We start from the raw sequence: 12,468 nt of genomic DNA, 5'->3' as shown, positions 1-12,468 counted from the left end.
TGCAGACTAGAAGACCCAGAACCCTGTACAGTAGAATTCTCTGGGAAAAGATAAAAGAACATTAGTGCCTTGCCTAAGAGGCAACAGCACCCAGGAGCTTGCCTTGCGAAAAACAGAACATTTTCTAGGAGGATGACTTTCTTAGTTCTCCCAAGAGAGGAGCTGAAAAATAAGGGACTTGGGGCTCTGAGGACCAGGTCACCTCAGTGATTAGGACAGGGTGGAGGAGAGGGTAATATGGTTAGATTATTCTTTTGGGCACACCCAGACTACAACAGTTTGACAGCTCCTGTACCCAATCAGGAATTCTGCTCTTCCCAGCTGTAGCTCCCTGTCCTCACTACATCCTGTGCTCACTCCAGGCATTCAGGATTCAGGGCTATCATTAAGGGGTTAGGTACTTTCGCTGATTCATCATGTGGGGGCGGCAGACTGGCAGTTGGACTGTTTAATCTGACAGCCTTCTGGTGTGGTCTTCCCCTAAAATATCGACCTACTCAACTTCTGCTGCTCAAAATCAGTTTTGTTGGCTTTAGGACTTACTAAACAGTGCTGAAGTGCTTGTGGTCACTCCTTAAAACATGGGAAAATTGGCCTGCACTTGATTGACACATTTAATTTCCTTATAAGTCCCTAGTAAAGTGGTAAAACATGTTCCTGGGGTCTTTACATTAAATGTTACTAGTGGCCCAGTAACACTTATTGTGCCACCCACTTAAGTAACACTTTAAAATATGTCTGAGGCATGCCATTGCAGTTTGTGTGCAGTTTTAAACTGCCACTTCGACCTGGCAAATTTTGCCAGGCCTAAACCACCTTTTGTAATACATATAAGTTACCCCTAAGGTAGGCCCCAAATAAACCATAATGCAGGGTGCATTGCATTTAAAATGTTGGACATGTTCTTTTAAGTTTTATGGTAGTGAAAAAACTCCTACATTTGATTTTCACTAGTTTGAGTCCACTCTCTTCTATAGGATAACATTGGATTACCTGATTACATTTAATAGGTGCTATTGTTTTATGGGGAACAGGTAGAAAAGTCATATTTAGATCTCAAAAGAATTGTAATTTATCATCTGATTTTAAATCACAATCCTGAAAATGCCACTTAAAGGAAGCTGGCATTTTTTTGTACTAACCATTTAGTGCCTGTGACCTGGGTCACATGACTGTGAATAACTGGTGGTTGGCCTTTGTGTATTCCTTCCAGACAGAGAGACTAGATGTCAGGAGGATGGGAGGGACAGAGATGTTCCCAGCCCCAATTACATTACAAAGGAGCTGCCTCCAGCACACAAAAAACATCACACCAGTCCTTTGTCATCCTAGACTTCTTGCAACCTGGGCAGAGGAGGAAGAAAACTCCAGAACCAGAATTGGGGAGTTTGGGAGGGGGGTCTAGAAGTTTCTCCCACTTCAAAGGCTGAAACCAGGTATAAATATTGGACCCTCAGACAAATTCTTCAGTTCACTTCTAGACCTGTGAAGGACCCCCAGAAGGACTACTTTGTGATCCAGAGGACTGTTCTGCTGCTTGAGGTCTGCTTAGTACCTTAGAGGACTACCCTGCTGCTTGAGGCCTGCCTTGCTTTTTTTAAGCTTGCCTTGCTGCTTATTCTCAGGACTGCCAGAGTGACTTCAAGGGCTAGTTGGCTGCCTTCCTGTTCTGAGCTACAGGGACACAAACAAGGTCCAACAACCTTGCTCCTGCACCCTGTCTGAAGTGAGTCCTCCCCTCCAAGTGGTGCCCTCCCAGGCCTGGGCCCTTGGAAGTTGTGCTAAAGGTGCCCAAATAGCCCAAAAACTAAACTTGGGACTTTGAAAACTTTTCTACTAAAAATGACCTGAGAACTGACAGGAGACCGGGACCTACTTGCTCACCGATAAGCCCAAGATGCAGCGCCGGTCGGCCTGACTTCTGGGTAGCTCCAACTATGTTCTTTCCGCAGCAGCAAATCCTGTTCAGCTGCTCCTCTTCAAACGGGTATCTGGCTCCATGGAATCCTCATCAGCTACAGCCTGTGGATTTTTGACGTCCAAAAAAGTGCCAAAGTCCGAATGTAGAAATCTTCACCGCACCTTTGTCCAGCAGTTCCTCGATGACGATGCCTAATCCTTAGACACCACCGACTGCCTTGCTCCACTGAACTTTACTTTCACAAACATTTTTCTTCAACAATTCTTCTAAGTCTGAAGGTAAGCTGCGATCGGGCCCAATCCACTTCTTGTATCTCGGACCTGGCCATCGTGGTCGAGCATAATTTTTTACTTTGTCCAGGTCTCTCACTAATAGATGCCCTGGTTGGCGCTTTGATCTTTTAGGAGCTTGTTTTCATTCAAAGGTTTAAAAATACAGAACTCTGGTTCAACTGATTGAATCTTTGTCATTCTGGTGTCAAATTATTTATTACAATTTTTTCAATTTTTCTAAAGTGGTGAGGGATTTTTCTTGTGTGGTGTTTTCACTTTATTACTTGTTCTGTGCTCCACAAATACATTACACAGTGCCTCCAAGTTAACCCTGACTGTTTATGTGCCAAGGTACCAGAGTTAACCACAGATAAATGTAGTGACGTTTGTGGTTCACCCTGACAAGGATTGCGTTTGTTGCTTGAGAATGGTTTTCACCCCACTTCAATCAAAAACCCAAATTCTAACAGGGACGAAGCACTATTTATCTACAGATCAGACAACATGGAAGGACGATTTTGAGCCTTCAGTGATTTTGAAATTGGTCTCAAATGCTTGAGTGTATATCTGGCATACATGGTCCTCGGAAAAAAACACAGATGGATTATAAAGATACAGCACTGCCTTTGATGGCAATACCACATAGATTAGAATTGACTGTGTAAGGGTTGAAACTTACTTTTGATGGATGACCAAAGGTGAAGACTACAGAGGAGTTGGAATATGGTAGGTGTGTAGGATGGTGGGTAAGACTATAATGGCTACAAATGGTATGTACTGCAGTTCCCTGGAATAAATCATTGTTGGAGGAACATGCAAAAGAAAAGCAAGCTGTGTGAGGGAACCACTGGAGTTAGAATACGAGTATGGGGATTGCATGATCAGTCAATGTAGGAATTTGAAGAGGCTGGTGCATATGGTCCTAATGAGGTTAAAAAGAGAATGGCGGGCATGGCATTTGGTGAAATAATAGAGGGAGGTACAGCATTACAGGAATCTAGAACAGGGGCAAGACCATAGGGAGGGAGTGGAACGTGACTTGTGAAACCACAGAGGGGTTAGAAATGCAAAAAAACTTTCAGTCACTGGTTAAAAACACAGGGATATGCAAGACTCCGTAAAACCACAAACTGTGTTGAAATGATATGGGTTCAAAAGTGAGTGGATAGGAAGGTCCTGCAAGAGACCTCAGAGAAGGTTAAATTGCAAGGGACTTTTGAAAAATGAATTAAAAATATACAAAGTTATCTTGTTCCCAGTTTTTTTTACACTTTATTTGGTGTTCAAATAGCAATTCAGTGTAAACAGAAGCTTTTCCAGCATACCCCAGGCATGCAGCTCATACCAGTATTCTGGCCTGGACTGACTCAAGCGTTCGTACATTGTCAAAGGCTTGTAGACGATGGCGAAAGATGCAGATGGGCTTCATTTTATTTCCAGGCACTGTGGATAAAGTGTAACATGGATCCTTGATCCCACGTCTGTGATGGCTGAAGATTGAATAGACAAGTCTTGAAGTAGCTATCCACTGTTCGGTCATTAACAATGAATGTTGCACGTTAACTGTTGCTCACCTCCGCAAGAGTCCAGGATACTCACACTCACTATTTAATTGCTAACACATCTCTGTTATGTGGCGTGTTATAAGGGTGGGAGTACCAATGCCATTATCCTAACACAGGCCCAGTAGCCCATATCTGATCAGAAAGCTTTACTTGGCTTTTACTGGGGTCTGCACATCAGATGGCAGTTTCAGCAACAAAGAATGAGACGGACGGGGTTTTGGGGAAAGTCCATGGTACCTTCCTGCCTCTGCCCAAATGTCCTGCTCATCTTGAACCTTTAACAACTCTCTTCTCCCTGGCAAGACAGGGTATATAACTAACTGCCTCCCCAATACCACACACTGACTAAGTGGGAGAGGAACAAGTGCTGGAGTCCAACCAAATAAGTGATCCAGTCATCCATGAAAGGTTCAGTGGCCCTTGAGTGACAGGCTCTTTCCTCCTTACTTAAAAAGGTACGAGTGGAGTTCTTTGTTAGACCATTATTGGGATTTCCGGACCCTCAAACGAACTGAATTAGTGATGGATGCCAAGATATTTTCTCTTTAGTATTTTCCTTTCTTTGCAAGCACTAGGAGCAGAATCACACGTGTCTACATGCAACCTAACCTAGTTTGTAGAAAGCCTGTTAATATTTCATTAAGTTTGCATGTACCTTCATCATAACCAGTGTATTACCACATGGAACCTGTACTGCACCCTCATTATCAGTATCTGAAGATGCCTGCCCTGTTCGACTGGCCCTAACTGTCCGCTCATGATACTGTCACTGGGCCTTGACTCACTCCCTTTTGCAAGAGATGTCTATGTGGTCCACTATTGCTACTGTGTAGCCGGGGTGCCAACATTCTTATTTTAGCAGGTAGGTCATCTATGAAAATGCATAATTAGAGGTCGGCACTAGTAGAAGTGTGGGGACCCTTAACATGTGGGAGGCCCAGAACGTGTGTGGTAAAGCAGGTCTCCATGAGCCCGATACCGGATTCATTGCTGTGTGATGAGCCTAGAAGGACACTAAGGGGAAGTCGGTTTGGCACAATAGGATGCTTTGATGTGCTGTACATGTGGTCTCAATCTCACTCACCATTAACACTACACTTGGGATGTACGAGTGAATTGCTGAACTCAGACCTCAAACCAAGCAGAGATCAAAAAGTAGGCTTGCCAGTGTCCCAAAGTGACATCATCAATCTGTACCTTTCACCAAACTTTGTTAAGACTAAGGATAGAGGAGTTAGTTCAACAAATGTCACCAGCTTTCTTAAAGGCCAGGGAAACCCAAATGGGTTGCACAGGCCTGGTGTCATGAGCAGGAGACTTAAGGCTTATTATCCTGGAGTAACAATTAATATTGTAATTCAACATTTCTGTAGTAGACAATATTTCTTGTAGTGAGTTCCAGGAAACACCCATCTAATGTAGACTAACACTAAAATGCAGAACCCATGAACATGGATTGGGGCGTTTGATCTCCTTGAAAGATAGGGATGCAGATGCATCAACTGGCCTAAATGCACACAGACATATAATCCATCCAATTTCCTAATGACTAGACATTGTATTAGTCTGTGTAAATATTTTTCTCTGTAGTGTGTATGGGGTCTACAGCCTTCTGTGCAGCAACCCTAACTGTGTGATTCCCTAAGCGGAGACCTGATGCGTTACGTAATAACCCCATCCCTGAGATATCCCTAAAGACTGTTTTGTAAGTAATGCAATGTAAGTTTTTGCTCACAACATTTCTCAGCCTATGCTCCAACTCTAACGTCTAGCAGGTGACTGCTTGATCATCAGATGTTCCCAGTAGAAGAGTAACACCATCCCTTGCGTAGATAGGTGCCATTTGCAACCGAGCCTCAGATGGCAGGATTAGGTCAATCTCCTCACCTGGTAGTCGAGTGGCTCCATCTTCCAGCCTGGCAAAGTTGAATGCTACCTATTATAGTGTCTCACATGGTAGAGTGTCACAAGCCACAATTCCCCAGATCTTGTGTGGTATACATTTTACCATTCTAAGTGCTGCCCATCACTGCGATTCACATGTTTGCATGGTTGCCAATTCCCTTTCAGTGACCTTAACATGGTGGATTTGGGTCCATCTCACCGTACTTGATAATTGAGAGCCATCCATTACTATAACCACATGCATGCATGTGTGCCCCACATGGAGGGACTGCTCCCTCTCACTTTGCATGGTAGTTGAATATGCCCCCCATCATCAAAATTCACATAGTTGGGTTTGGTGTTGACAGCAGTGGCACATTGTCTTGCATGCGGCGGTTGTGGCCTCTAAGCAGTGAGGGTCGGCGGTAAACCTCGCCATCCAGCAAAGTCTCAGGTAAGGGCTTGCGCTTGCTCTCAGGAAGCAGCATGATACTGAGGATACAGAGGATGGCTAGCGAGGTCAAGATCATGTGTTGCAGGAAGTAGCCATGCTGGTTGTGCAAGTCCAGAAGTGGGGAGCTCAGCTTCCCCAGCCAGGCAAGGGCAAGTGTAAGGCCCAGGCAGCGCCCCCTAGGAGATGAAAGAATGTTCACAACATCAGCGAGGGCAGAGATCAGATAAGGTATAAATTGAAGCATGCAAGAATAAAGATGCACCTGAATCAGGGTGCCCAGGAACTGGGATAGCAAGAATGGACAATAGTAGAAATAGGGAACCTCAAATACAGCCCAGCAATCAGGAAAAACACCCAGAAAAAAACATAAGCCAGAGTTCACTGTACTAACAACATGAAGGACATAAATCGGGTGCAGGACTGAAGTACAAAATCAGACAGTGGAGAAATAAGGTAATCAGAGGCCTGGAAGTATGAAACAACAAGTAGATGAAATAATTCTAGGGATTTAGCAAGCACAGGACTGAAAACAGGGTGTACAAGAATCAGACAATTAAGGAATATGAGTCCACAGGAAGCATAGTAACCAGGAGATGGGGCCGGGATCATACAAAATGAAGGGCTAAATTCTGAACACAAAATTACAACATGCAGGGATTAGAGACAAGATTAAGTGTGGCCAGACATCATGTTGAGCATTACTATACCTATTTTAATCCACCTTTGGTCACCACACTACACACACAACATAACCCACACCTCATCATACGGCATACAAAAAATCTCCGAATACATATTTATATAATGTATTAATTATTAGCAGAATATTTGATTCACAGTATATTAAAATATTTAACATTTACTACTTTAAACTCTATATTAGAAAACTCCCATATTTTTGTCTTCTTTTGGACGATATTAGTGTCAACGATTTCCCCCCGATATTTTTGTACTTACCATTAGAAGTATAGGCTCATGATATTGTGATAAACAATATTTGTGACAATATTTTTGTCAACGATATTGTATACCAGGATATTGTGCAAGTGATCCAATAAAACTCTGCCCTTCCATTTGCAGCTCACCAACACTTTTGCAACCAGGTACTCCAAAAGTGGGATGTTAGGCTTCTGCCTTACTTTCTAGGTAATCTGCATTTCTCAATAATGCAGGAATGCCTCCACCACCATATTGAAAGATCCCTGCATACCTTTCTCACAGGTGGAGGGCAGAAGCAAAGGACTTCCCCAACCAGGCAGGTCCCTTGCAAAGGTCTAATGTATTCCAATATCTTTTAGAGAGAAGTTGAAACTCTACAGCAGGGCAAGGCAGGCAACACCTCTGTAGATTCTGAGGCTGCTTTGCATCCAGAATTAATTGGCTGCTGTTTCCTATTGTTTGTTCGCATACAGCATTTATTTCTAAATACCAAAGACTTCCAACTGGGGCATGGTAGGGCATAGTGCCTTAGGAGGACTCCCTGAGGCTGGATACAAGCTGCTGTCAGAACTGAGTTTTGTCAAACCCTTGGATTCTGGTGCCAAAAACTCAGAGCATACCAAACTTGCAACTTGTAGCAGCTGAAGTCTTTCCATCACTGGCATCGCCTTGCTGCTGTCACCAGCTCTCTTTCTCTTCATTTGCAAGTCTATGGAGCTCAAAATCCTGCAGCAGCGCAAGGCTGGCTCAGTCCCAGTCCTAATTTTAAATCCAAACTTCTCAGGTTAATGTGCATCTTTCTAGAAGTCACTGAACAGAGTACAGTCTCCACAGAAGCACATTTAGTAAAACTCTATCAACAGGTTACTTCAGTAGGCGAAGAGCAACAACTTTTATCTCAGGAAGGGTCCTTGCCCTTTTGCAAATTAACCACAACATTGAAACGAAAAGAGACAGTTTAGCGACACGTCAGAGGATTGAAAACGAAGCAAATTTAACTGGAGGAAAAGTGACCACACAATCCAAGTTTTGAAAGAACTCTGTTGGCACCTTATGGAAGTCTCCTCATGAGGTAGTGCTCCCCTGTCTTCTTTAAAGTAAAAGGGGGGGGACGTTCCAAACAGTCAACATCAACACCAAAAACGTTATTGGACAGAAATTCAGTTTGGGCAGTTCATATAGAAGAACAAATCCCACTAGATGTTAGATTGTGTTGCTAGCTTGCTGAATTTAATTTCACCATAGTAATCTCCCATACGTAGAACATTATTGGATGTACAGGAAGGTACTCCCTATAGTAACTGTGACAAGCTTCATCCCCTTCGACAGATGACCCGTCCTGTAAACTAAACACATGCTGAATAGAACATGCTTCCACTCATAGACCGAAGCAAAAACGTTCGAGTGGAAATGTTTGGAACAGAGTATGCGCTGGGTGGCAGTATCCTCCTCAAAGCATGCCTTAAACCTGTTATAGTCTTGTGCCATGACTTGGCATCTCATGCATATGATCAAAGGGCTAAAGGACTAATAGTAACAGTTACTAACATGTCGACTAAACTGCACTTTTGAGGTGGTACAACTCCTGGTCTGTTCTGCATATGCACACTCTTTATCGTCCTTTCTCAAGGTCTCTATCGTTTTCCTAGGAATTAAACACCAGTTCCCCTTTGCCACCCAGATCACCAGCAGTTGACCCTTTGGCCAAACACACTCACCTGACAACAGTTGGGGTGATTTCCGCGGCAAACAAAATGCTCAGGGAGGCGGCAGCATAGGAAGCGAAAAGACCCAACATTGAGAATGTCATGATGACGGCTTCATTCAGATCTGCAGGAGACATTAAAGAGAGAATGGTGTTGGGAGAGGAGGGAAGTCAGAGGAGATGTGGCAGGACAAGAAAGGGAGAAAATAGCAGAATAGAATGATAGGAGACAAGGAGGAGGAAAAATAGAAGTGAATAATGAAACAGAAGGAGGGGGGAGAGAAGAGGTGCCAGAAGATGTGAGGTGACAGCAAAGAAGAGGAAGAAGATGTGATCACAAGAGAGGGTGAAACAGGAATGGAGAGTTCATAAAAGAGAAGAGGAACATAAGGGCAAAATACAAAAGAAAAACAAAAACAGGAGAGGGTGGTGTCAGAAGAGGAGAAGGTATAGAAGTTACGAAGAAGCAGAGGAAAGGGAAGCAGAGGAAAGGACAGTAGAGGAAAGAAAAACAAGAGGACAGAGACAGAGAGGAGAGAGAGATGGCAGCAGGAGGTGAAATCAAAAATGGGGGCAAACCAGGTTAGGAGAGTAACAGCATGAGGTGGGTGAGAAAATAAGCAGATTAGGGATGAAACAGGAGAAAAAGATAAAAGAGGAAGAAGTAGAAGTAGAAAGAACAGAAGAGGCAACATAAGGTACAGGACAGGGAGGAGGAAAAAACAAGAGATTAGATTGACAGACGAGAGGCAGCAAACAGAGAAGCTAAGAGGAGTGGAAAAGCAAAGGAATAAAGCAGGAGAAGGGCAAGTGTACCCATGCCAGGAAAAACAGACGAGGGTGAAAAACCAAGGAGGAGAAGGAAGTATATTAATATTTGTAAGAGTAAAAGTGTGAATCTACTGTTTTTTTGCATTTTGCCCACATACTAAAACATTCCAAATGTACTCGAGTAGACACTAGACAGCCAAGGAGACAAACAAATACACAGGTCTCACGGACATGGACTAAGAAACATGCATTTAGGTACCACTCACAAACAAAAGCACCCTGATAATACTGCCGTGGACACACAAGCTGAGGTAAAATTTCTTGCTGATAAATGCCCATTGGGGTGTGTGTACCCTCCACCATTTCTTACACTCGATGAGCCCCAGAAGGGAGAGAGAAGCGATGCCAGTGAGGGTCATGGACAGCAGCAACATTGCTCGGCGCCCAAAGCGGTCAACCGTTGCCCACAGGAAGATGCAGGCGAGGAGCCCAGCACCCGCAGACAGCAAGTAGGAGAGGTAGAGTCCAGATCGTGCTCCCTGGATGTCTTTCCGGAAAGTCCCATAACAGTGATGAATCCCATGGGCAATACACCTGGGTGAAGAGATGAATGGCCCTGCTGGTTAGTAACTAGACACTGCCTGGCCCTTTACACACTGATTTTCCATGTTACTATTGATGCTCTTGTCCTATATAGTGGGAACTCATCTTAGTGTTTATGCCTTTATTTTGCCTCCTTTTCTGTCCCCCACTTCAGCAGTTCTAGGTCTGTTGACCAAGTGAAAATCAGTTCGATTGACACTATTTTAATGGGTTTTTCAGAAATCAAAAACTGGAGCACCTTACCTAACTCCAATTATTAAATATTATTTTATCATGCGCGAGAAAAGAGGGTTACATGGCATTTTTTTTAAAAAAAGGTTATGTTTTCTCTAGCAATAGTTCTGAAGTTTGAGTAAATATTAGTTCAGCAGCTATGCATTACTCCATTATCTAGTTAGTGGCTGAGCTTGGAAAAACATCTAGAATATATACGGTGTAAATAATAATCAGAGTCTCCTAGGCTCTAGCTCTTGTACTCTCTCCTTCACAACAGTTCAGGGATTTCCAGCAACCCACAGCCAGGACCAGACATTTCCTCCAAAGGAACTCCATCATTAAAAATATCCTACTCCTAAGATGCGCCTCCAATCAGACCCTAGGTTCTGTGCGCTGTTTCTGAAAGTTGCAAAGCATGCATATGCTCTGGCAGGATGGCTAAGTGAGTATTGTGAAGAAAGAATATTAAAAAGGCGACTAAAAGTACCAGAATCAACATGAAGCTCATTCTTCTACACCCTGTTGTCTTCCTATATCTTTTTCCAAAATGGATGGGAATTTTACTCAACACCACACTATTCAGTGGATGAGAGACGGGGTGTAGGGGCATATGTACAACAATTCAAATACGTTCTTCAGAATTTTCTGGATGGAACCTGTAGGGCTAAAGGCAGTTATGAGCATGTGCAGTAGTCCTGCATTGTTTTTTGTGAACTAGCCCCAAAATATATAAAATTGGAACATTAAAGGAGTATTCATATACAGGTATACAGTTGACAAACTGTGTCTTTGTGCACTTTTACTAATAGGGTGCTCGATATTTCGATGCCAGTTCACAAAGGCATTTATGAGTATGTGAAGTAGTACTTCAGTACTACTAAATGCATTTGTGAACTGGCCCCAGTATCTTGACTGGATGTAGTGCCCCACAATTAATGTTTGCAAAAGAACACTGAAGGCGATGATGGAAAGTAAGTAGAAAAGTTTTACATATTTTGGACCGGCGCTAGAATTCTCTGGAATTTATGTTGGTTGATTCAAACCCCAGACTGCGGATGCAAACCAGACAAAGATCATTCCGAAAGCTCTCTTAACATGAAGCTTCTACCAGGTCGCTGTGCAGTTAAGAGAATAGTTGTTTACCTTGAAGGCAAGAAGAGCCTTTACATCCGCGAGAGACTTTCGTAACAATGAAGGTGCAGAGTTTAGGCATGAAGTTTCACATCTTCCCTAATGGTGAGGAGGTCCAATGGCAACTTTTAAGGACATGCTGTGCTTTTCAATTATCAACTTAAGGAAGTAGTCATCCTGGGGAGTTACATGGCCTGCAAGATTTAACCTAAACTTACATAATAGAATGCTGTCCCAAACAGGAAGTGGTTCAGGTCTTAAACATTTATTTTAAGAATTTATAAAGCGTGCTAATAACCCAAGAAAAGGGTGAGCTGGCGTTGATGGAAGGAACGATACTAAGTAAGGCCAACGCTATGGGGTTCTGAATAGAATAGTTTTTAGCAGTTTCTGGAATTTATTAAGGCACCTTTTGGATCAAATGAAAAAAGGAAGAATGTTCCAAGCCTTTTCAGTCACCACAACCTGTGGTAAAGCATATATATCGTGCCACAGAGTAAAAAAGAAACGAGCTTGAACATAAAGTCCTAGATGGGATATATGTTGAAAGGAGAGACAACATATAGTGGTCAGAAGGAACACTATAACACCCCATGACATAAGCGGAGAGCTTTGATAAGGCGCTATTTGTATGTAGGCAACCAATGTAGTTGAGCAAGGTGCGAAGAAATATGTGCACGCTAATTTAGGCCCAGCACAAACCGTGTGGCTGTGTTCTGACCCAGCTGAAGTCTGTTCGTGAGGTAATATGGAAGCTTAACAAAGAAATAATCCAGTAGTTGTATACCAGTCTTTCTTGGCATAAAGAAGTATCTGGAATAAAATCCTCAAGCTTGATACCTCAAAGAAGAGGATTTTAATTTTTTTACATTTTGTCCAGGACTTCTCAAATCCCAGACGACACGTGACTGAAACAAAGGCTTATTTCAAAGTCCTAAATAACAGTGTAGGAGGACAAGGGTCCTTTGACTGTGAAAACAGAACCCTCCTCCCCCTATTCTCTATCA

General features: G+C 43.0%; 1 protein-coding gene across 5 annotated transcripts in view; it reads right to left on the bottom strand.

The window, feature by feature from the left end:
• Positions 1-3,440: 3,440 nt before the first annotated feature.
• SLC22A17 (solute carrier family 22 member 17) overlaps positions 3,441-12,468 on the bottom strand; it is a 125,773-nt gene continuing 116,745 nt past the window's right edge. For 4 of the 5 annotated variants that reach the window (XM_085646282.1, XM_085646266.1, XM_085646289.1 and 1 more), the window contains exons 8-10: positions 9,882-10,105; positions 8,754-8,865; positions 3,441-6,272 (exon numbers count right to left, since the gene is read on the bottom strand). In XM_085646282.1, coding sequence (XP_085502408.1) covers positions 5,984-6,272; positions 8,754-8,865; positions 9,882-10,105 — 625 coding nt within the window. In that variant the 3' untranslated portion in view covers positions 3,441-5,983. Of the gene's footprint in view, positions 6,273-8,753; positions 8,866-9,349; positions 9,506-9,881; positions 10,106-12,468 lie in introns of those variants that run through there. The other variant, XM_085646276.1, reaches the window with a different exon arrangement.

Source organism: Triturus cristatus, chromosome 1_1 (assembly GCF_964204655.1).
Source record: "Triturus cristatus chromosome 1_1, aTriCri1.1, whole genome shotgun sequence".
NCBI classification, from domain to species: Eukaryota; Metazoa; Chordata; class Amphibia; order Caudata; family Salamandridae; genus Triturus; species Triturus cristatus.
The sequence above is the reverse complement of the archived record's forward strand: the minus strand, read 5'-3'. Positions and strand labels throughout refer to the sequence as shown.